Source organism: Anopheles maculipalpis, chromosome 2RL (genome assembly GCF_943734695.1).
Source record: "Anopheles maculipalpis chromosome 2RL, idAnoMacuDA_375_x, whole genome shotgun sequence".
NCBI classification, from domain to species: domain Eukaryota; kingdom Metazoa; phylum Arthropoda; class Insecta; order Diptera; family Culicidae; genus Anopheles; species Anopheles maculipalpis.
The window spans coordinates 1,594,108-1,619,399 of NC_064871.1; the positions used below are offsets into that span (position 1 = coordinate 1,594,108).

General features: G+C 45.2%; 5 protein-coding genes and 1 long non-coding RNA gene across 7 annotated transcripts in view; 5 read left to right on the forward strand and 1 right to left on the reverse strand.

Moving 5' to 3' along the window:
• The window catches only part of LOC126559895 (uncharacterized), a 258,820-nt gene that overhangs the window by 199,174 nt on the left and 34,354 nt on the right, over positions 1 to 25,292 (forward strand). The gene's annotated exons all lie outside the window — the stretch shown is intronic.
• The window catches only part of LOC126559073 (ras-related protein Rab-8A), a 176,513-nt gene that overhangs the window by 132,577 nt on the left and 18,644 nt on the right, over positions 1 to 25,292 (forward strand). The gene's annotated exons all lie outside the window — the stretch shown is intronic.
• Positions 1 to 25,292, forward strand: part of LOC126559085 (peptidoglycan-recognition protein LB) — a 64,274-nt gene that overhangs the window by 14,125 nt on the left and 24,857 nt on the right. The gene's annotated exons all lie outside the window — the stretch shown is intronic.
• Positions 14,438 to 25,292, reverse strand: part of LOC126557011 (uncharacterized) — an 83,541-nt gene continuing 72,686 nt past the window's right edge. Inside the window, exon 3 of the mRNA XM_050212640.1 lies at positions 14,438 to 14,457. The gene's annotated coding sequence lies outside the window, so the exon portion shown is untranslated. The remainder of the gene's footprint in view (positions 14,458 to 25,292) is intronic.
• LOC126559101 (COMM domain-containing protein 4) lies at positions 16,031 to 20,040 on the forward strand. Its single transcript, XM_050215211.1, has 3 exons — positions 16,031 to 16,075; positions 19,314 to 19,454; positions 19,573 to 20,040. Exons 1-3 carry the CDS (start codon positions 16,073 to 16,075, stop codon positions 20,038 to 20,040), a joined length of 612 nt encoding a protein of 203 aa, XP_050071168.1. The 5' UTR covers positions 16,031 to 16,072.
• Positions 20,631 to 24,873, forward strand: LOC126559784 (arginine/serine-rich coiled-coil protein 2). Its single transcript, XM_050215958.1, has 5 exons — positions 20,631 to 20,732; positions 21,501 to 21,677; positions 22,861 to 23,124; positions 23,192 to 23,547; positions 23,736 to 24,873. The coding sequence occupies exons 1-5, from the start codon at positions 20,664 to 20,666 to the stop codon at positions 24,871 to 24,873; spliced, it is 2,004 nt and encodes a 667-aa protein (XP_050071915.1). The 5' UTR covers positions 20,631 to 20,663.

Sequence of the window (25,292 nt, forward strand, 5' to 3'; positions counted from 1 at the left end):
ACGCACGTCAAGCTTGTGAGCACCCCCAAGCTACTGCATATCATATTTGTGTTATTTTCTTCCCTTTCATGATGGTATGATTTACTTTTGTGTCCACCTTTCCCAGTCTGCACCAGCATGTTATCTGTCTTTACCCGCGTGCGAGCACACATTAGCATAATTTCGTAAACACGTGCCAGTAGCCGCGAAAACGTCTACGAAACCTAAACATAACATAAAAAAAACACGCACACAGAAAGATGGATGCGATACGCCGGTCCAAGGAAAACTGCCAAATTTATGACCACGACCGCCAGCTGTGTCTGGTGTGAAGCCCCGTTTCACTACTAAACGGCACGGCGAAACAATAGATCACCAGCGACGATATGTGTGAGAAAATTAACAACACCCGTGAGGATGGGTTTCGTTGCGCCAGAAGGAAATTAAGCAATCCTACGGCTGGAGCACAAAAGATGACGCCATAATGATCTTTTCCCTATCAGCCACTCGATTGCGCACGAAGGATATTAAAGCCCTTCCAGACACCAGCTCGAACCGATCGCAGCTAGAGTCACATTCTACAAAGTACATTCTCCTTTCATCAGATCCATGGTTCCACGGAAACGAAGCGAAGCGTACTGATGATCATGCAGACGATTCGAGGTGTAATCGATTTTCAAAGTAAAGTCGTCTCGCTGCACTACACTACGATCCACCGTGCTACGATCGAATAATAATCCCGCTGTTTGCGAAAGGCATCAATAAGCCATTCAAGTGGAGATCACTAGACCGCTGTTTCCATGGAAACGAGATTGTGTTTACTTTGACCCGATCGAACGATGTTATCCACCCCCGGAATTCTTGCCATCTAGCATTGGAACGTTACGAAAGGAGGACGGAATACAAAAACAAAGACCACACTGCCACACAAACACTGCCTTTCACCGATAAGCTAAAACGGAGGCACGCTCTAGTCAACACCTTTTTCCTTGCTTCCCGCAAAAGATTGCAATCAACGAACGCCATTGTGCCCTGGCTGCAATGATTTATTAGATCACATCACACCTTCACCACTCACTGCGAATTTCGGGCGTAACGCTGACGATGATTTCAGGCTAATGTTGATAACGGCACGATCGTTTCACCTCAACTCAAACATTTGCACCTGTTCTTATGTCACTGGCTGCGTCGTCGTTTGCTTTGCTCACTGTTTCCGTGCATAAATCACCAATGGCACCGGCAATGCCTTCCGCTGCTTTGCTTTACGATCCTTGTCGTGGGATCATTTATCAATTTAAGCTGCTCACTGTGTAACTGGCACTGGCAAACTTGCCCACGGAATCGAAACAAGGAACGAAAAACTTTAGCGTACGATAAAGCGACGAACCCGATCGACTAACTTCAGCGACACAGCCGACCACTGTGTCGAAGGTTCAAACACCAAATAGCGTCATTATTCGTAGTGTGGTTGAATTTTATGAAAAACAACCCCAAAACGAGAGCCCCCTTTCGTTGGAGGGATGCCCCTTCCCCCGTCTCTCCGCTTGCTTCACGTCGGGTGTCGCATCGGATCGTTTGAATCTTCACCAATCTTGCTGTGTTGTGGGGGTTCGTGCGCTTTGGCCCGTTGCAGTCTCACAGCGCGATCGCTGGGCCTCTCTTCCTGCAGCCCGTTTCGTCGCACCCGTTTGTCCACACCGAACGACATCATCATGATCATCATTGGGGTGCCCCCTCTTTCTCTGGTTCTCTAACTCACGGTTGCACGTGCTCACCCGCAGCAGCAGCAAGCCGCACATCCGTACTTGCGTCTGGCGCTTTTGTTTCTCGTCTCCCCGGCCCCTTAGAGAGAGAGAGAGATTGTAGTTTGTGGCCAACGCGCTGGCCCACAACTCCTGGCGAACGTATGGAACAAGGGTCGATTGCATTCGGTACGATGGCTCGTGCTTGTATAAAGCCTCCATACGTATGTACCCGCGCATCTTCGCCAAACTACGGTGAGCGGGCGAAGCATGATCATCTCCTACCAACCTACCACGAGCAGTTCGTGTGAACTACTTTTGAGCAGGGGGGTGCCCCCTACATTATGCGGGCACGGAACCACTCCAAGCGACAGAATAGAATCACCTTCAACGATCGGATCTGTTGCGAGCGCTTTTCTTTATTCGCTGGCTGTCTATCTGCTGTTTGCTTCGCAGCTTTGAAAACAAGTGTATCAATCTTGTAGCTGCACACCGCATAAAAATAGCCATTAATCACCAGAGCGGGAGCTCCGTTAACACTTGCAGCTGTCTTCGGAAGACACATCTTAAAGCAGATCAATGTTTATTAGCGTTTAGACCTCCAAGCGGCCGGATGAATTGGATGATTGTATTTAGCACATTACTTTATTATGCACAACGGATACCGCTCGAAGAAACGTTTTCATAATTGAGCTTTTACCTCCACAAACACACTGTGCGATTCACCCATAATTGTATAAATATTATTTTTAAATTAATCATTTAAGAGGCTAAATTATCTGCTCGCACGAAAATCTGTGAAGGTTTTTCCAATTATTGGGTACGATAATTGATTCCAGCATTCGACAGCATCATCTTCAGTTCAGCACAGCGCTGAGGTCGTAATGACTTGATCTATCCGCTATTTGCCACTCTCCCGCTAAGGGTGCTGTGTGCGCACCCATTACATAGTTTGCAATTTTCCTCACGCGAAAAACTGTTTAATTTTGCATAGGTAAAGTTTGCGGCACTTAAAATTATTGAAAAAACTCACCACCGATGCCGATGGCGTAACAGACATAGGGCACTAAAACACAGCCGCACGATACAACGAACGGAACGCATCCTTTGGACGTTCACTACACCGCTTTAACCTCCACCACCATAAACCACCATCAATCAATTGACACATCAAGCCACATCTCAGTGTGCAGAAAAAAAGAACCTAAAGTGGTCAATACTGTGCTGCTTTTTTGCACTCTGCCCAGTTCACGATCGTATGACGTGTAACGACGTGTAACCAGGCAAAGGAAAAATGGATCACGAGAAAAGAATATATTTTTACCTTCCATTTATGGATCACACCGTCAAGGTGATTGTAGACTTCTAACGTAAATCCAACCAACAAGCACGACCGCTTTGAACGAATAGAGGAAGATGCGCATCGCGCATTCGCGAAACAATATTGGAGCACAACCTGTGCACGATCGATCGAAACACGATAGGTCACTCTTGAGCGCGGGGTTGATTTTCGCAGGGTTTATACACCTTTAATTGTACGCTAGCACTTCTGCACGACGCTGCAGAATTGCTGGCAGGTCAATTTGTGAACCCTCAGTGGCGAAAGAGCGACCTCCACTTATCTGTCCGTTGACATGGGAGGAATTACCTTCTTCTGCTTTAATTCGAGCAGTGTGATCACACTAGCACACGGTTGATAATTAACCGAGAGAAACGGTAATTATTACCGTCCGATAGACTTCAATGAACACGGGAAAAAAAGCCTCACCACAGTTACTGGCATGGCACCGACCAACTGCAAACAATTGATTGTTATGGAAATGAAATGGTTTTTATTTACTTTGCTGGAGTTGTATTGCGTGTCCATACATTAAGGACCAATACAAAGTATATTCGTACAAAACGGCAGCATCCGGGCGCTTACCAACTTCATTTTGAACACGATGTCAAACCCATGATTCACTCGCTCGCTCACTGTGAAAGGAAGAACCTTGACGAGTAATTACCCAACCCCCATAAACGTATGCACTTGTCCAGCTCCCACAAAAGAGGAGACAAAATGAAGCCAAAACTCAAACCTAACCAACGCAATGATCCTTTCTTGATCTTCGCCAATAAACGAACCCGTAAGCCCTTCTTAGCTTAGCGCGATCATGCTAAAATAAGCTCACTTTATGCTGGACAGTAGTACGTGGTGATCGTAACTGGCCACAAGAAGCACTCACCACCACATATGATCATCATCATCGTCGTCGTCGTCGTCGTTTCCGCATTCTTCCCGCCGCGAATCAGTTCCACTGCTTGATCGTCGCTAACCGCTAACGGTGTACACATTTTTCTTCTGTCCCTGCCTGGGACTGTGTGCCGAATCGTAAGGTGGCTGGTTCGACACAAATCATATTTACATGAGATGGTAAGGGCTAACGCTCACCTGCAATCGAAAGTGAACGTTGCTTTAGAGTTCGGAAAGACTGTGTGCCGTAACTGTGTTACGGTCGCTTTTGTAACTCGAACTCGACACGTTAACCGTGGTACCATCCTACAAATAAAGGTACACATACACATACCAGTGGATCCTCCGTTTCCAACACTTGCCAGCTGCATCTGAATCTTGCCTCGGTCCGACTGGCAAGTTTTCCTTCACCAGGAAGGTAAATCGAATCGCTCCCTCAAGCGACGTATAGGATGTCAATCGTAGGGTTTTGTACGTCTCTTAACCTCGTGTCTCGTTACCCTTACGGACGCTACATTTGCTGAGACACCGAAGGTCCAGTGTTGAGTTCGAGTTCGAGAGGAGAGTTTACCGAGCTGAGGGTTTACCGATCAGGTTCGATTGAGACCGATAATGCACGGGAATGTGAAGCGCACGGAATACGGAATGACGCACCGAACCATCACCGAACGATCTTTCTTGGGCATGCTAATGATAGATTCGTTTACAAAACGGATCGCGGGGCGTGTGGCGATTACTTTGTAAAGATAATACCACCCATTCATGATCGCGTTTCTTTTCTTTTGTAGCTCTCTTTACATAACGCTTCGATGGTGAAGCGTGACCACTGGGAAGGGAATTTCTTTGTATACAGAAAGAGCGAGATTAAATTAATAGATCCATACAAATCTATTGGTTTTTGTGCTCCATTTGGAGGGTTGAAGACGTGCTATTGTGAATAATTACATTTACATACAGTTGTTTGATTATAAAATGATTCAAATATTATCTTTTCGATAGTCAGAATTTTGCTCTATTGTTATCAATATTGATATGGAGCATAAGCAAGTTTAAAGGTGCCCTATTAAAGATGAGAGATAATGTATTTAGCATTTGTTACTTTAAATTGAAATTTAATGTGGGCATGCTGCAGGCTTTTTTCCCTGCAGTGATAGGGAGGTTTTTATTGAATTTTTGAGTAAACAACAATCATTCTACGCTGCAACGAGTTTTGTAAAAAAATTATTTACTCAAATCGCTCTCTAACACGACTACTGAAAACCGTTTTTTTTTTTTGTTAAAACAATCGTAATTCCATAGAAAAGCAAAATTTGAAAAAAAGGTTTATTCAATTACAACTGCTGTGTTTAATGATGTTTTTTTACCGTATTACAGTTATTAAATTATTTATCACTGACTGATCCATCCGCCCACCATTAAATCATCATTAAAATGGCACAATAACCCGTGTAGCTATTTTTCCGCGATCTTGTACTTAATGGATTCCATCAATATCGTTGCATTGCATTCAGCTTTTTCGATAGAGACAATTTAAGTCACTCTCACTGTATCGCTTAGTTCCGCTCGAAATCTGCACCCAGCTCGGGGTTACCAATTTTAAAATCATGCCGACCTGCCCCGGATCGAATGAAAGTGACAATGTTTACGGCTACCTCAACAAACCCGCGCCGAGTCTGATTTTTACGAGCAATAATCGTAAATGCAATTAACGTTACTGTTACGAAACGAAAGCAGCGATGAGCGGTTGATTTTTCTTTCTGCCAAGAGATCGGAAAAACAGCGCTGGTGTTGCATGGGAGATTGGCTTCAGCGCTTCAGCGGTCGCCAGCTTATCAGGATGCATTTCGGCAGCCCCGTAATGTACTAACATGGGTCGGGCAAGGCAACTGGCCCGTGAGAACTGCACCATCAACACCTCTTACAGCGAACTCTAGGCTGCAAGGGCGATAGAGCTGCATTACTGTCGAGCACTGCAGCCCGTAAAGACAACAAAACAACGGAACTAATTTATGCGGGAACAAGCGTACACCACCGTATCGTGGGTGGTACTAGCTACCCGGTCACACCCCGAGGGGTCACGGTGTGCTGTGGGATCACATTTTAAGCAGCAGCACAATTAGTAGTTTGCACCGTTGTTCCTGCCCGACCACAAATCGCAACACTTGGAACCGATGTTTTTCTAACCCAAAACCGATGTTGCTAAAGATAGTGGAAAGATTACCTTAAACATAGATTAACATAAGGGAGAGGTTAGTGGATGCACTTTCAACACTTTTCGCCATTGCCCATTGCGAGTTTGGGAATATAAAACATCTAGTCCATAAATCTGCAAACATGTTGGGCTATTCAAATTTTCATTTTTTGTGATTTTTTTTTTTGTTTGTTGTTGGCACCTGCTACCTTTGCTTTGCCACACAATAGGTACACACACACGCTGGGAGACATTCTTTATTTGGGATGATTTATATGCATCCAGAAGCAATGAATAATAAAAACCAGTGGAACAGTGCATTACAACAACGCTTCCGATGAGGCAGCTGCAACCGCTAAAGAGAATGTTTCAAATATGATTAAACTGAATTCCCCCATCATCTTTTCCCATTTGCATTAGTTGGCTCAAATCAAGTTCAGCGATCGAGCTAAGACTGCTTCTCCACACGGTCAATAGCTTAAACCGGGAAAGGAAAACGTAACGTTTAAAGCCCATTCACTTAGACCCGCTCGGTCGGTCGGTCGGGAGTGAAAAAAATGGTTAAATCTAATAAAAGTGGGCAATAAAATTGGCCAACTACGAACACGCTTAGTTGCAGTCTCTTTTGCCTATGTTGAACCACTATCGATGGATGATGGCATGGAACCTACTTGCGGAGGCTGCCATGGAAAGCAGGAAAACCAGCCGACCTATCATCATTGTCAATGTGAATGGCTGATAATAACTTTTTTCGCGTTTGCAATATTGCATCCCCATACCAACAGACTGCGTGCTAAAAGAGTTTTGTTACGTACCTGGAACCGTGGTTAGTTTGCACTGAATCTGTTGGATTTAAATTTTTAGTTTCTAGTGGCGATGTTTGTAAATAATAACTTTAATTAATTATCACTACCCAACTGGTGTGTAGAGGTTGTGTTCTAGTTTTTATTTTATTCCATGAAAGGTTTATTACTATCAATAACTGTGGTTCCACGTAATATCTGATGCATTAAGAGGAATAAAAATCGATTTTCCATTTGCACTACCAACATTGAAGATCCCATGTTCTGATGTATGTTTTCGCTTTTCTCGCCCTCTGTGTTGCAACACTCTAAGCGCACCCGTTTCGTTATGCTATGCTAGTATGTAATTATGCTCTATGTACTGTTTCCATCTCAAATTCGACCCACATGGTACACCGTACGAGCGCGCGGCACTGTAATACAACAATCAACCACGGAAACGCGGACAAGTCTCATGCTCTCCAGCTGCGATGGCTTACTTATCCACGATCGTTAGCGATCACCGTCAATCCGTACCACCATCGATCAACGCACCTCAGGCTCCGTGTATCCAGCTTAATCCGGTCCAAACCGTGCACGAGAAGCTGCTGCGAGACATCTGCGCTGGCAGACATTGAACTAGAAGGTCGCTTAATTTTCAATTTCATCTCTCAACGTGGTACTCGTCGACGCACTCACACACGGCAAATGGAATGACGAAACCTCGCGAGAGGCAGCCGGCGATCGTTCCTACCGTTCGAAGACGATCCGTCAGTGGCAGTTGCTGATGAAGATGAAGCCCACCAGTGACCAGTCGTGCCATCAAGACGCATCACTCTCTCGTGCGAGCTGGATTGGAGAAGAAAAAAAAACAGAATGTTTTGCCCGTCAAGTAATGCCCAGTAGTTCCCAGGGCAATCTGTCGAACCGTTTATCTAATCACGGTACACTTTCAACGCGGTCCCCAATCGTGGCACGTGAACGCGAAAATTAATTAACATAAGCTCAAGAAACGCTGTGAGCTCAAGGTGGGAAGATATGCTTTGTGTTTGGAATGCCGCTCCCAAGTTAAGTTATGTTTCGTTTCGTGCATGCACAAGCTCTTATGTGCTCTTGTTTGCTTGTTGGCTGGTTCCATGATAGCAGTTTCTTTTACGATAAACATGACCTATTCGTTTGCTCTTGGGTTAAAGGGGATGGGGAAGCTTCTTGAAACGGATCGGATTCAATTACCATTTCCCTTGTATATCGATTGCCAATACAAACAGACACACAGAGAGAGAGAGAGAGATATGGCGACACCGAAACATACAAAAATGTGTCCTCTATTTATCAGCCAGCAGCATTCGGAATTATTCGGTCGGGTAATTCGGGTCGGGATGCATTCAACAATATTTACCCATAGCCAAACCGACCGCCACCGACATTTCACCGCCATCTACTTACAATCCTCCAAAAGCGGGCTCTGGTCGGGAGCTTTTACTTCAATCAAAGCAACCCGATCCATGGTAACACGAGCATAACAGAAAGCACGACCCGCATCCATCCGTCTGTCTTCGATACACAACTGAAGTCATCAATGATCAATGAATGTGTGTGTGTGTGTGTGTGCCTTTGTGTGTGCATTTGCTGTGTTTATTTATGCCATTTCGCCAGCATACATCAAGCTTCTCGCCGAAGCTTCCATCACTTTATGCTTTGTGCTTGCTCCGATCCACGTTTCCCCACACATCACGATTATCTTTCTTCTTGGCACGCGTTTACATTAATATGGCTCCCTGCTCCCAGTGCACCTGCTCGATTGAGATGCCTTCCCCGAGCTTTTTTTTTGCTTTCTTTTTTTCTTTCGGTTGTGCCCTTTTTATCCCGCATTGTGTTGTGGGTGACGCAATTACGTGCATGCACCCCCCGTTGCTGTTAATTCGATATTGTTCGGGAACGTTATGTTTGGTAGTTTGTTTTATTTTGTTAACTCATCTTTTCTAGTTTCACTTTTACTTTCCTTCTAATGAACAACGAAATTTATCGGCAAAGGCTGTAAGAGCATGAGAAAGTTGATGCAATTATGATGGCATCAAATCGGATGACTTTACTCTTTTTAATTGTAACTCGTTTTTTCTTCGTTTCGTAGCTGCTCTTTAATGTGTGATTTTGAAACAAATGGGTTGAACTAAAGATTTCTGATGAGATGACTCCACTACCTAATGGTCACCTCACATAACCATCGTCAAACGTTTACAGATGTACAGTTAATTGCGTTATCAGTCCATTTAAAGCTGCCATATCCGAAACAGACAAGTGAGTACGCTCTGGTATTTGTGAGCCCATCAATTTTAAATCTATGCTGCAAATATGAAACAGACGACAAATTTACCTTCCAAAATCAAATTCTCAAAGAGAGCCTTAACGAGTTGTAGAGACGTATGTTGAGAACAAAATGCCTGCCAAAAGTACCTCCTCCAAAAGGTATATCTCGTTGAAGAATTTGATCTAATAACAGGACATGGTTTAGTACAGTGGAACAAATAAACCAATATGTATGATGCATCGAAGTCGTCCATCGCTTTCAATGTCCTTCACCTTCGAACCGTACAGATTTTTTGGGCCATTTCGAATTGGTTAACCTATTCTAATCGTATTGAGAGCTGTCTGCAGTGAAGCGGCTAATCGTCATGGCCACGAAAAGGGAAACATTTACCACCACACTGGTCATGGTTACAGTTCCGGCTTGTTTCTAAGACTTATAAGGTTACAGGGCCGCGCCTTAACACTTTTTTGAAGCAGGCTTGATAAATGTAGAATACCTCTAAGTTATCTGTCACAATTTCGTCTTCCAATCCATCTTCTACAAATTACAAACACGTACAACTCACCCTTTTTAGCCGAATGTCAACAATGACCTCCAGCGTCCAACCGTCACATAAGATAGCAGATATGGTCAAAAAAGGAGATTGTCATAATACTAAAATAAAGAGCAACTTAGTAAAACACAAACAGATTTATTCGTCCTTGAGCCGCTATGCTTTCGACGAATTCCTCTTGGAGTGAGTGTCTCTGCTTTCGAGCGAACGACGAAGTTCAGTGTCGAGCGATTGTAACCTTCAACGGGAAGCTGACAGAGGAGGATTCACCCAGTTCGCCACAGCTACTCAACCATCAACCATTTAGGAAGAACAACAATCACCAACATTTGCAAAACCATCGACCAGAGGCCCTCGTAATCTGCATGTGCCGAATGTATCTTCTGAACGCACTCTGCACGGAATATCATTAAAAGCAGACCTCCGGTTACCCATCACCCGCGGGTCCTCGTATCTCCGGATCCGTATCCGAAGAAGGCACATGCTTTTCCTCCAATTTTACACCATTTATCTTCCGCCATTGCGTCAGTGGTGAAACTGGCGGGTACATACTCTTTAAAACCCTCACGCGCACATGTTCAAGATCATAATCGAGCAAGATCGAGTGAAGAGATCGGGGCGCGTGGGTTTACCTTCACCCAGCCGGTTTGCCATTCGGATTTGGCTTACACGTGTGTCCCGTGTGCGCAAATTGGCGGCACAATTTTTGTGTCGCAATGCCTGACTGTCCTTTGATGAGCCGGTGCACATGCAATTCTACCCTTCCACGATCGTTCCATGATCGATCGATCTCATATTGATCTTCGCCCTTTTTGGGCAATGTTTCCACATTGCCAGCAGTGGTCAGTTCTTCACACCTTTCTAACGCCACATTCCATCAAGATAACAACGTCGCACGTCGCTCATTCAGCTACCCGTAGGGGTTTCCGTTAGCGCAGCAAGGTCGGTAAGCATAAATTATACTTCCGAATGACCCCATTTTCCATCCATCCACTTCCGTCGATTCACTTTCCCACGAGTAATGTGCTCACGTTGGAGCTTTTTGCGGGTTGATATGTAAATCTCACCGTATGTTGATCTCGTGTTTCATCACCACGATGCCACCTGTATTGTGTCAATCTGTCACATCCTGCACGAAGCGACTAATTGTACGATGGGCGCTTAATGTCTTCCACTCTTTCTCGATCTCGATCACATGCATTCCAATCCAAGCTCGGCTAAGATTCTGAAGGGCTGTGATTAATCTGTTGCTTTGCCACTCGTGTTCACGTTCACCGTAGGCTTCTGAAACCGGGGTCTCCACAAGCACCACATCAAAACGAACTAATTAAAAGCGACACCATCGACAGGTGGAAACGGAATGATTTAACGTTTAACGGGCGCTGAAGCTGGTGAACATCAAAGCGTAAGCCACTTGGTTGGTTGGCACCAACCCGTTTCACGCAACCCAAAGAAACATCCCTTTGCACCGCTCGATTTCGATGGTGTAATATTAAAGTGTTTTTTTTTTTTTATTTTCGTTTTTGCTTCTACTCGAAATGAAGAAGCATGGCTTTTGGTTCCTGTTACTGCTGCCGTTCAGGGTTTATCGATTGGTTCGAAGTTTATTTTTACGATTAACCACTTGCTTGCTGTGGCAAGTGTTGCTCGTCATCATTGGCGCCATTACACTCTTCCTGTTTTAAATACCTTGCAGCACCTTCTTTAAACCATCGAACCTCGACCAACCAGCCCCTCCGCTGCCGATGCGTTATTTGCCTATCGAAAACAAGTACTTTTTTGTCGCTGGAATTTGCTGCCTTGCTGAATCATTCGCGCTGCGATGTGGTGAGCCGCCATGTTTCGGTCCACTTTTCGACACCTTCAGCGGGAGTGACCGTAAACAACTAAAAAAAAAGCGCTGTAATTAATCATTGTAATGAATAATAATAATGTCGTTACTTACGGCGTGTCTCGACAAATTCCATCCAGACCTTCGTCATCCCAGCGCGACCAACACGCGATATTGGATCGAGTCGAGCGCGAAAAAAGTCCCGAAGAACGCGGCCAATAACAAAAAAAAACACGCCTACAAAAAAAGTTGAATATTAAAGCTGTTTAAAGGAGAGTTTGGAATTATGGTTCTTCATTGTCATCAGCGTTGTATTAAAAATTCAAAACGTTCACTGCCGAACACAGCCTAGTGCATGGAGGGAAGCACACCCACATCCAGGAGGGTGTTTAATTAGCACTCACCAATCGACGGCCAGTGAACAAGGAAAAGATTTCCCATTGTGTAATTTATGCAATCGCACCAAGACCATTAATGGAATCGTCATTTTTCCTGATTAGTAGCACCGCACAGATTTGCTCCGGATCGCTTCGAGCACGTGTTGAGCACGTGTAGTTATCGTCAGCGCTTCGGTACGCCAGTACGTTGCTCCCCCTTTTTGCACTAAACTTTACACTAACTTCACGGACTATTACACCCATTATCCCAGCTCTAGGGCTCTAGGACCAATCCGTTCGAGCCCTTCCGCCGTGCCCGCGTTCCCAAGTGTTTGAGAACACATTATAAAATCATTGCCACTCAAATATTTACGCCTTTGGCATCCCTCAACTATGTGCTTTCCTTCTCCTTTACACACACGTCGCTTGTGAACGCATTTCCATTTCGTTCTTGAGCTTTCATTTCCGTTTACGAGAGAGCATTGAATTGGCATGTGCATATTGCACTGTGTGATTGTGTGTGGGAAAAGGGTCGTATCATTTACTGGCCCATTACGACAAGAACCTACCAGATCGTTCTACGAGGACGAGTTTTAGACAACTTCTCATAGGCCCCGGCCATAAGAAACAATCGATGGGAATTCCTCCAAAGGAGTGGGGTGGGTGTTTGAGAAGTGCTGCACACCACATCACCATAGCAACGCTGGTTGTGCCCTGTAACCACGCTTTCCTATGATACTACGTTGTTTAGCCTTTTGCACACGATACCCAGTAACTTGGGACTAAGCCGTCATCGAGATACATTAATTAAATTAGCACAAATCAATCCAGGCTTATTTCACTGCTCTATTTCACATAATGGTCTGTCTTATTTTACAGAATTTCATCAGCGCAAGAATGCTTTCATCTTGGCCCCGGATGATGTACATCAAGCCACTGTGTGGCGCATTTCGGCAAACATTACCAAATCCTGCGATTCGCCACGACTGGACCAAGTTATGATTTATAATATCTACTCTCCTAAGCCTTTATAACATCAATTTCTATCGCCCCGCACTCACGCTTTTGCTAAATCCTAAAGCTTATCATCGATGGTAGGATATTATGTAAATTACTGACCAAACATCAGCAACGGGTCCCGGGATGCCGAGCAAGATGCAATCGTTACGCGCTCGACAAGGTAAATATTAGCTATTAATTAAGCGCAGTTAACCGAATTATCTCAATCCCCACCCCAACCTTGCAGATAGTAGTGAGCGAGTACCATCACGCTGGAATTCCCGGATTTCACGATAAGCTAAAGAAGGAGCGGAGCGGAGGGTAGTATTCCCCGACATTGAATGCACATTCTCCCCACGTTCGACGTTTAAACAATAAATTAATTTCCATTTTTGACGGTAACCCGGTTCATTATTTGCATCCCTTCGCCACCATCGCTTTCGATAGCGTCACGACGAGCCGTCTCAAAAAGGAAATATGTCCCACTGCAAGAAAAATGAACTATCGTGTCCATGTTGAGCATGAGAAATGGGCAAACAACAACATAGTGTGCTGTAAGAAAAATTCCCCAAAACTCTTGTTAATCTATTCTCCATTCACTACCGAAAAGTGAGTGGAGGGTCTCTAATGCTTAGATTTGCTCCGTTTCCGTCACGAACGTCCATCGAAGGGCCCAACCTCCTTCAGACGGGTGGTCTTTAACGGCGGAAATATGGCCACTTCATTTTTCAACTCGATCGCGCATTCGAAAGTCATAATCAGGTTGCCTTTGTTGGGGTCAAGATAGATAGAAAGGGGCATTCGATATTGTCATTTGAGATCCATTGAATGCAGATTATCGCATGATCTTGTTGGATGACATTCAAACTGCCGTCTTGGATCGGTTTCTCATCTGCCTTGATCGTATCTAGATCGGAGAATGTCGTCCACGGTCAACCAAGAGTTTTACGCAATTGTCCGGCTTCAAATCGATCGCATTCCTCATCGATCGGACTCAGAACGCTAGCTCACAAGTCCTGCCGTTTCCGTTCCAATCCGGCCTGGGGTTCTTTTTTCCCTTCTCACGAGCAAAGCACCCCACAGACCTTGAACGTCGTACGGTGGCTGGTTCATCATGTCGCTGCTCTAGATATCTGACGCCCTCAACTCTTAGACGACCCGTCATGTCGTCTATATGGCCTACATTGTTTACTTGTCCGATTTACGATCGCAATCTTCCCTCACACACTCCTTCCTTATGCCAGAAGGAATTACCTTCCATTCCCTTTTTTCCGCTAGACACCTCCTCCGTCAGACGACACTACCGTCAAGGTCAACGATCGTTTGTTTCAGACGCGATCGATGGTCAACATTACGCAACACGTTCTTGCGCGCACGTTCTCCATTAATCAATAACGCTAGTTTTTTGGTCGGAACCGCTCATGGAACCCTTTCGAAATGTGGGTTGCCTAGCAACATGTTTCTGGAGATGTTTCATGCCAACCGTTCTTAAGCGTATGCACCTTTCAAATGATATTACACCAAGTGCTTACGACTCACTCCCGTGTTCCATTTCCTACGGCCACAAAGTACTGTGTAACAATGGCACTACACAACAACCGTCAACTCAGTGTTTTTTGATGAACCAACCACAAGGGTTCATTGATGCTATCGACGATTGCATTTGCAGATGCGACAGAAAGTGCATCACGGTAATTGGCGCTACCGAAAGTAGCCCCACTAATGGCAGCTTCTTTCGCGGGAAGTCTCAGGAACGCATCATCGCAACCATCTGTTGCACTAATGGGTGTACTTGGCGATTGCATTCGAAAGACGCAATGCTCGATTGCACCTCGAACTACCCACCATTCCAAATTGATGCAACACATCGAATGATCCTTTCGCTTCGGGCAAGATGCAACGCTGCAAATGCTTGTTAGAAGCGTCAATTGAACGCAAACGGCGTGTGCGTGTGTAATCGAGAAGAAAATAGCTCCTGTTACAAAGAACTTTGCCTCCCCTTCTTTGCGGATTGCCCATAATCAAGCAAATAAAGGGCCCGACATGCTTTGGCGGATTATCGGCAAAGTAAGAGATTAAAACATGCAATTCTGGCTAAAACCACACACACACACACATACTGGAACCCATTCTTGTAGGATGAAAGTTTGCTAAACATTTTATTGAATTACACAGCACAAAACTAAGAACCTGGCAGTGCTTGGGTGTTAGGTGACGACGGGAATCGGAATCATGGGCAAAACTTTTCTCACACACTTGCCCACATCTCGTCTTCACCGTCTTCGCCGTCTTTGGTCGTCGCAAATCAATCAAACTCTCAAAGCGTTTTGTAATCCTACGCCACCCTTTATCGCAAAACTCTGCAGTCAAAAGTCTTTTTCCTAATGCTTTCTTGCTGAGTATGCAAACAGTTTTCATACTTTCGAATGCAATTTCTAAAACTATAGATAGTGAGAGAGCTTACCCTGTGGCATAAATTCCACGTGAAACTAACTAATTTAATCGTTTCTCCCCTTCATGGGATATGCCACGACACCGTTAACTATCATTAGGTTGGATTTTCTTCTTCTATCAACTATTCTTTTTGCTTTTTTCTCTTTTATTAAAAGGGCAACTTTACTACTATTTTGCCTCGATAAATTAGGCTAAAAAGGATTTATAAATATTACATCGCTTGTAATTTTGTCCTTATTGCCTTACAGATACCTGTGTTGAAAGCTCCACAAGAAGAAACCTCCCGAGCTACAGCAGCGCCACCTACCTGTGAGGTTAAGAACATTGTCAAACTTGTTTTCCATTCCTCAATTTGACAGCTGTTTGACAGAGCCTTTATCACTCTTCTTGTAGCAATCTCTACATAATAAACAAACAGATATCCCGACCGCTTTGTGAGCATAGAAAGTTATGCACATTTTAGGTTGTTTCCTTGCGTTTTAAGCCGTGTAATAAGTTGCAGACCTTTCTTTCAACCCGTTCGTTGATTCTGAACCAAGGGATATATTTGCGTGTGAAAGCGAAACAGTTCGGATAGGTGAGGGTGCATTCTCTTATCATAACTTCCACCGATCGCCAGCAGGATGGTAAGTTTATTTCCGTTTCATTACTTTCTTCCTCTTATCGGGATATCTTCGGGAGATGCACATTTCTGGCTTCCAATGACTGCATTTACCCGTAGCTGGACCGTCAGCCCTGCGTACGTGAAGACGGTCCGGATGTGATTTGATAGCGTTGTTGTGATTCTTACCTCCATTCCACCTAATACTAAAAAACACACAATCGAAATTTGGTTCGCAAGCGCAATATTTATTCAAATAGTTTTCCTTGCTGCTCTGTATGATTTGCGAGTGTGCGAATTGCTTGCGCGGGGGAGCATTGAATGGCGCTTAGCAAACGGGACGATAGCTTATAGTAATACCACAAAACATGCACTGACCGGAGGGGATAAAAGCATCGAATCGGCTGGTGATCAGTGACGGCGACTGCTGGCTTCATAGCTTCATCATCTTCATCGGTGCCAAACGCTCCACACTACCTGAGATGCGGCGACATCGGGCAAACGTTCGATCGATCAAACCAAAGCCGACGAATCTCCGCTTCGTTTGCCACCCCACGAGTGGAACGGATTGCGTATGACTACCTTCGGTTGCTTGTGTGGCCGCGGAACCGTACGTTTGCCACCCCACGGATAAAACACCTGAGCCGTGTTCCGTTTACCGCCCCACGAGTGGAACTTTTGCTTGGACACATAGCGTGGTGTGTCACGCTTCTGAAGTGCGCCCATATTACGATCGAACGGATCTCCTCGCCGAAAGCAGTACGTGTCCAGATGATCCTGCAACATGCCGATCAACTGCTGATCGTTGAAGCGTTCCATTAGGCAACGATAATACTGCTTCGCACTTCGGGAGCATAAGTCATGTACCATTGGACCATCTCGTTGAAGCTGGTTCAATGCTGAAAGGGGACAAACATCAAGTATTCATTATGAATTTTTAATCAATTCTCTTCCAAACATTGATCTACCCATGTACGAAACATGCAAAGAGAGTAATTAATACATTCAGTTCCACAATTTTCCCTTGCTTTTTTTCGTCCCCTTGAACAGCGCCGGTCCAAGGAATGTACATTTAAAAACACATCCTATATGGACCAACATGGCCATAATTGCATGATTGCGTTACATTAATTCAACTAACTTCTCCTTGTGCCACCACCTGCACCGACGCGGAGCAGAACTGGCGGGCAAAAAGCAATCACGCTAAAATGGCTCACCGTCAACAACTACCGGAGCAAAGCAAACATACCACCCGCCCCGTGTCGGTGGACATTTGTGAGAAGAAGAAAAAAAAGGCACGCCGAGAGCGTTTCCGTGTGCAGAACACAAAAATATATGGTTCTATATAGAAAAGAAAACGCAAAACCGCCACCTTGCACAACTTCCAAAATCAAATAAACAGACCGGTTGATTTCCGGTCGAAACGACTCACCACCATCACTGGCCCCCTTGGAAGCACTTCCTTGTAGTAGCCCTTCGGACGGCACGCTGCTATGCGATATTTCTGTACGCGATTCGTTATCCTCGGTGTCGTCGTTTTCCAGCGGATCATCACCACCAAACAGCACCATCGAACACGCGTCATCGAAGCGAACGAATCTTTCCACCACGTACTTCCGGTACCGATTGATGAGCGATTCTAGGAGCAGCACCGTTTCGGACGGGTTCGCCGGCAGGTCGTGTGTTAGTCTGGCGCTCGAAATCAAATTGTTGTTTCCATCTCCGCTGATAAACCGTTCTCGAATGGTTTGCCAAATATTGCCACCCGTTCCGTCGCCACTGGACAGCATTGCTCGAAGCGCTAAATCGTTGCCTCCGATTTGATCGGAACCATCGCAACGGCATGCTTGTGGTACTGCGGTTAGCACGAAGGTGGCTGTAGCAAGCACTAGACAAAATATGGCCATCGTGTCTACCTTTCAGCACTTCTGTACACTGCCGAGGAAAGAACTTTTTGTTTGCACTTCTCACGTTTTAATCCTTTCGTCACCAAAAATAAATGTTTGCATACGGGGTGTTCTTTGGTATCTCACATCCCACTATTTTCGAGCAACCGAACGCACCAACACCGGCTGCATGTTGACGCGGTCACGGTCAATCGCAAACTGACGCACCTGTTGAACGGCGGATGTCCTTTTTATATACTCCCTTACCACTTACCAAAACGACCAAACCCCGACCAATTGGTCTGCTGGTTGACGAACAACGAGTTCTTTGACTGCGTGGCTGTCCTTTTTGGTGGAACCTACACAAATCATCGATTCGTAAAATAATTCCGGAGGGAGAGTGCGCGCCACGCAGTGAAGCATCCCTTGATTGCTGACAATTACAAACGATTGAAGTATTTCTAACAAATGCAAAATGTAGAAAAAAGAGAACGTACGGGAAGGGGATTTAAGATTTACATCCATTATCAAAGCCTCATCCTTCGAAAATGGCTCTCCCTCTGCCCAACCATCGCACGCATCCAGGGATCAGAAACGTGCGTAATGAAAAGTTTCATCCTTAAAGAAATGACCGACTCGGGAGACCAAAGGTGGGAGATGCGACACCTAATAGTAACGTGGGACCACCGGGTTGAGGTGTATCAAAATGGCCAGCCCAGGGAAAGTAATAGCGCACAGGTTGTACTCCCCAGTGCTCGTGCAATCAAATCTGTTCAACCGAGCGGAACCGATGAAGTACGTTGGGACACTCATTTGAAAACTTGCACCAATCCTTTCCATCCAAATAATACCACCCCGTTTGTGACTGACGGTGTAGTTCGTCGGAACATTTGAAATGGGCCTGTAGCCTCGCCTCCCGTACTACTGCTGCTCGTTCGTGACGAAAGCACATCCTTCGTAAGATTGTGATGTGATCACGCTACACCCCTCCGGCTATCCGGAGCTTTTGGTTTAAATGTAAAGGTGCGTCTGGTAGGCAGCTTGCAACTTCCAACGACTCCCAACTTCTCCCGCTTAAAGACCTCGTTTTGTTATTTTGTGTGGCGCAATGGGTCAGTAACTAAAAGCCGCGCATTTCAGTCCCCAAAATCCCATTATCTGAAGGATCGTACGTCATCGTAGCAGCAGTAATTAAAGCAATTCTATTCTACTACGCGAAAACTTGGAAACTTTCAAACTGCCTGGTTGCCCCCACACAGGTTAACTGGCCCATTTCGTTTAATGAAGTTAGTTGGAAAGTTATTCACCAAACATTTACCTTTCCATGCTTGGTACTATCCCGCAATCTAAATCTTTTGATACTTGGTACCGTTTTAGAAATTTCGCTTCTGCGGCGATGGTGACTGTCCCGATTGGGTGCTGGCCGAAATCCATTCCAACCTGGCCCAACTCACGACGGACCAGCTGAACGAGCTTGGTGAACATACGGCTAAGTCAATCCTAGGAGCGGAAATACCGGTAAGAAATGGTTTTGGTTCCACAATTATGGGTAAAAAAGCACGAGACCTATCTCTATTCTCTCTCTCTCTCTCTCTCTCTCTCTCTCTCTCTCTCTCTCTCTCTATCTGTTTTGCAGGAGACCGAAATTGGCAAAATCTATTCCATCACAAAGGGTTCCATGGATGGACCGAAGGGTGGTATTGCTTGTTTAAGATTTCTGCTTACCAGTGCCTCTCGACACAATACAGAAAGTACCGAATTCGGCACGGAACTTCAGCAGCTCGGACTGCCAAAGGAACATACCGCCATCCTTTGCCGACTGTTGGACGCTTATGTACTGAAAATCCGTGCCGTGCTGCGGGAGAAAAGTTTGCGCATTAATCAGCTGGACACGTTCAGCTGCAGCATTCCGAAGAATACGATCGACTGCATTCAGCTGAAGATAGGCATCCAGAATGAGATAGTCGACGGGTTGCCAAAGCAAACGTCCCATACGGTGAACCTGAACCGAAACGATGCGCTGCTATTGCTGAACGAGCTGAAAGCGGTTCGCGATACGATGGAGAGCTATAATTTTGATAAGAAATATTCGGAGGAGAAATAAATCTGACGAAAGGGATAATAATTTTAAAACATCGATCCTATGTTGGTTTAATGAAAAGAGAAAGGGAATTCAAAAATGTATTAAAATACTGGGACACGTGTTTGAGTATGCAAGCAACAACGGTTACCATTTAAATGCACCTTAACATTTGCACAGTGGTCGATGATCTCGCCTCCAATCTTTATTGTGTTTAATTTATGTTAATAACGGGAACTGTTTTGCATTATTCATACGTATTTTTCCACATTTTTCTATGCTTTCTATTTTTAAATTATTTACATAAATACAATCTACCGTAGATTTTAAATTAAATGCAGTTTCCAAGTTTAGGGCATAAACGCGTTGACAAGCACGTCAAAAGATGCACGCACGCACGCACACAAACAACACGATGCCTGCTCATGTATAGAATATGCGAAAGCAGCCCGAAAAAGTTCTCTTGGAATTCTGTCAAGTTGTTTGTTTGTTTCGGGCGCATTTTTGCAATCGAAAAAAAACCATTTTACAACCAATTTCACTGCGTAGTGACCCGTATAGTCTCAATTCGAGTTGTTTGTGAATAGTGAAAGACCAAAAGTAATCGTTCTTCGCTGTCCCGAACGTCCTAGTCGTGAGATAACATCATGGACTTTCTACGTAACTACGAAGCGGACGAGCAGGAGGAAGAATCAGACGATAGGGAATCGAATCGGGTAAATAGTTAATTGTTGAATGTTTGGTCTTGTCTTTTCCGTAACTCATAGTAAACTATTTGAAGCGAAAGAGCACAATGCAAAATATTTCGATGCGTGCCTCCAAAAACATTTGCACGCGATGTCCCTTCAGGGTGACACACACAGAGACACTCACAGCAGTGTAAACCATATAAGGAAGCTATAGGGATGCGTACGTACAGAAATGAGGCGATAAAGGAAAAGTGGTGAAAGCTGTGTGAATAGCTAAAAAAAGACATTTTCATGATTAAATATAGCTTACCACCACCGGTTTTTACCGCCGCGGCTGGATGGACGGAAAGAATTTCACCCATGTGATGTTGCTTTCCATGGAGTGGGCACATTCTACGCGGAATATCGATTTTTCACACAACATAGCATCAATCGTTCGAAAAAAGAATGCTCATTACACCTGGTTTAAAACTTGTCACGAAATCCTGAGACGGTCCCGTTTTGGTACAGATACGCTTCATAGTGGATGTAACAACAACTCTTAATAATGTCCTCAGATTATTAACAAACAGCTCAGTTCTACGGTACATCACCGCTCAAGGTCACAAAAATGTCAATTCAGTCCATTTCAATGGTCTCCCATATATCTGTTGGTGTATTGTGTGGGACAGGTTGCTTCCGCAAAGCAAAAGCAGAACAAATCTCGATGCATCGTTTACTGTGGAAAGACTGTTTTAATAACACAATTCGCCTGTCTTGCCTGTACATGTCCTGAATAGTTGCCCCTTCCCATAGGAACAGACCGCGTCACCGACCGGTTCATCGAGCTCTTCCTCCACGACGGCCGGAACGCCCGACAGGAGTGGCCACGGCAAACCATCTACTACTGCACGCCGTAAGGATGAAAAGCATGACGATAAGAAGAAGGATGATAAGAACCTCCAGCACAAATCGCGCAAGGATCAGCATGAGGTAAATATGAATGTGTTAGGCTTAGCGCATACGCAATGTCTTGTTCACCCCTTTTTTCTATCCGTAAAATTTTGTTGAATTATTGTTCCCTGGTTTTGTAAGCCAAGATAATACTCAAAGAAAAAAATATCGGGAAGAGAAATCTCGAAAAAATGAGCGTAAAGTTTTGCTATTTGCTATGCTGTGTTTATGTTTTCTCTATCTCTCTTCGAACCGTTACGAATCTAAAATCCAAACCATTCAGTATTACGTTCATTTCTTTCCGCAAACATCTTCCCCTATTGCTGTTATTGCCAATAATCCTGACGCGTATTATGTTGTCGTCCAAAGAACACTACAATCATTTAGCCTATAAAAGAAAATGCCATATGCCACAAAATCCCATCCCAAAAAAAAAGACACACACTCCAAAAGAATCTCCCAAGAGCAACATCCTTTGCTGCAAGCGATCCTCAACGAAACCTACGGCACCGAAGCAACATTCCCTCTTCCTCCAAACGGGGGAAGCTTACGAGCTTTGCGTGGAAGATGCTTAACGGTAGCTCTGGCAAACAAAACGGTCGTCATCTGGTAGTCATCAGTACTGTGCTGCCAGTTCCAACGTCCCAGTAGCCAGCCAAGGTGTTGATGTCGGAAGACTGAATATAGGGACACACACGTAGTAGCAAAACCAGCAACCGCACGCGTTCACTCTGTTACGCTGTGGGTAAGATGCAGTGTGCTGTGTAAGTATGGCCTAGACCACAACTCTAAACTCGAAAATCAACATGTTCAACTCACGCTTTCTTCTTCTCTACCACAATCTCCTAATACTGTTACCTTTTTTAAAGCCTAATTTACAAAGAATGTAAAACAAACAAAACAAAAAACAATGCAATGCTAAACCCCATACATTCTCACACCTATCCTTGGTGGTATCGTGGCGTGTATGGAAAGAAGGATTGAATGGATCTGTTTATTGCAATAACCCTGCACTTACTGCAACCAATATGCTCGCCAAGACGTGACACTTTCCGTTTGAACATCTATGTTCAACGCACGCACGTCACTAGAACCCTAATGCGGCCTCTTAAGCCAACAGCCACATTATTTCATTCTGGCAAGTGGGCGTGTTAAGCGAGTGGATTGGATACAGTAAAAAACAGCTGGGACGTACGCATGGCGTTTGATTCTTTCTTTGTAGAACTCTTCGTCATCGAACGATAATCACCGCTCGCGATCCTCTTCGCGCTCGACGGACGGTTCTGGTTCCAAGTCTAGATCGCGCAGCCCATCGCCAGCATCATCGCGTACCAAATCGAATGGTGCCGATGCTCAAAAATCGGCACAGAAAACATCTTCGGCTAGCAAGGATAGCAAAGACAGACAATCGAGATCACCGGTAGGTCCTCAGCGTCGTAGTACAGGTTCAATACCACACACAGGTGGCACCAGCAGTAGCAATAAGGTATGTTTGGTAGTAATCAAATTGAAAAAAGGTTAGCCCTTCGGTAAAATTGTAATGCTACTTCCAGAGCCCTGCGAAAGCAGAGCCTAAGGATAGAAGAAAATCTTCCCCACCGAGAAAGGAAGCTAGCAGACGTAATCGAAGCACTTCCCGTGACCGTGATCGTAAAAATCGTGATAAGGAACGTGATCGTACGCGGGAGCGTGAACGCGAACAGCGCAATCGTGAGCGGGAACGCGATCGAGATCGTGAGCGGGAGCGGGAAAAGAATCGCCAAAAGGATCGTGATCGTACACGTGATCGGGAACGGGAAAGAGAACGGGAACGGGACAGAGACCGGGAACGCAATCGTCATGAACGGGGAGCGGCTCGCGATTCTCGTGGCGATTATCGAGATCAACGTCGAGGAGGAGGCAATTGGAGGTAAATAGCATTGGAGCGAGTAGCTTCCAAGCTGTGGTTGTGGTCAGTGTTGCTAGAATGGTGTGATATTAACACAACTCGTCAACAGCCGTCAACAGAGCTCAAGCTGCCCATCAGACATGCGGACGCTTTGTCTTTCTATGTTTGCACGTTGTAACGCTTAACATTTAAAATATTCTCATTCACAGCAAATCCAATGATCGAGACAATAACCGACGTGACTCTCGTGGATACGATCGTAAGGATAAACGAAGCGGTCGAGATTACGACAAGGACCACCGTAGGAGTCGTCGCTCAAACTCACGCGAATCACGCAATCGTCGACGTCACTCGTCGATGACTCGGGATTCCCGCTCTAAATCCCGTTCGCGATCGCGATCGCGATCCTGCAGCAAATCTTCACCACCGCGTGCCAGTCAGCAGCAACAAACACCAACGTCACACCCTTCCTATGCTGGCGGGCTGCTTCCCACACCACCTAGCAGATTTACACAAAATACAACCCCATTGTTACCTACTCCGCCTGTCCCTCAGTCACTGTTGGGAATCCCTTCGGTACTACCTTCCTCAACTGCAGGCATACCGTCCTTGATGAGCATCCCAACGAAACCTCCGATCGGTTCGCTTATCCCTCCAGCCGTCGCGGCCAAACTAAATCTCTCGAACGAGGCTAAAACTGGCCAGCTTGGTCTACCAGTCTCTCAAACACCTGTTCAAGATCCAACCGTCGCAAGCATGCTACTGTCCCGTAGCGCATTGCTGCGTAATACCGCAAAAGCAGCACAGCTAGAAAAGATGGGCATCGATGTGCTGCAACAGAACCAGAAAGCAGTCGACAGTGTACCGCTCCCGTCGTACTACAATCCGGGCGTTGTGAATCCGGTCCGATATGCCGATCAGGTGCAAAAGCGCAAACTGCTCTGGAGCCACAAAACAAACGAAAGCAAGGAGGTATCGTCGAACATTAGCAAATGGGAACAGGCCAAGTTTGCCCAGGACACAGATGGACGGGTAGCGTCGAAATTTCTCCGACTGATGGGTGTAAAGGATCCGAAGCCGGGCGAAGAATCGACATCACCGCCACCAACCGCAGCGGGCACATCTTCGTCATCATCACTCACGGCCACAGCTAGATCGAGTGGCAGTGCTGGTGGTACGGCAGGAACTGGTGGCACATCAAACGGGGGCAAAGCATCGGGAGATAGTATTAAGAAGCAGGAAGAACTGTTCTCAACAATGGAACAGCAGTACGAAGTGGCGCGCCAGGTGACTCATACGATGCGCGGCGTTGGGCTTGGATTTAGCTCCCAAGCTCGTCAGTTCTAATCATCGGAGAAAGGCCATTACGTCGAGAGTAGTGTTTTTTTTTTTTGTGGTTTTGTTCGGTAGCTGCTACTATAAGCTGTATAGCGTAGACCGGAAAATAGTCCTCATCTCTCTGGGGAGGTAAGGCTGCTAAAGCAAAGCATCATTATGAAATAAACGAATCATCTGTGAATCCTCCCGAGTCTGATTTCTTTCTTTTCTAACTTTCTTTAAGAAAAAGTTGCCTAGTATTTTATATTGATTGAGTTTTTTTTTATTTAAACAACTACCAAAATAAAAGGCCTATGCATGTACAAAAAATAACAATTAAACAGAGGATGGTCAACCCAAACTAACAACTGTAGTCCAGGTCCAGGGCACAACACAAGAGTCCGCGCTTCCTTTCAAGAGCGATTTTTTATCTCTCTCTCTCTCTCTCT

What these genes read in the sequence shown, in the direction of transcription:
- LOC126559784 (XM_050215958.1), top strand. Translation starts at nt 20,664, where the DNA reads ATGGACTTTCTACGTAACTACGAAGCGGACGAGCAGGAGGAAGAATCA. An exon ending in GCACCAGCAGTAGCAATAAG is followed by an intron (nt 23,125 to 23,191) that starts GTATGTTTGGTA and finishes TGCTACTTCCAG; the next exon opens with AGCCCTGCGAAAGCAGAGCC. An exon ending in CGAGGAGGAGGCAATTGGAG is followed by an intron (nt 23,548 to 23,735) that starts GTAAATAGCATT and finishes TCTCATTCACAG; the next exon opens with CAAATCCAATGATCGAGACA.
- LOC126559101 (XM_050215211.1), top strand. An exon ending in TCCTAGGAGCGGAAATACCG is followed by an intron (nt 19,455 to 19,572) that starts GTAAGAAATGGT and finishes TCTGTTTTGCAG; the next exon opens with GAGACCGAAATTGGCAAAAT.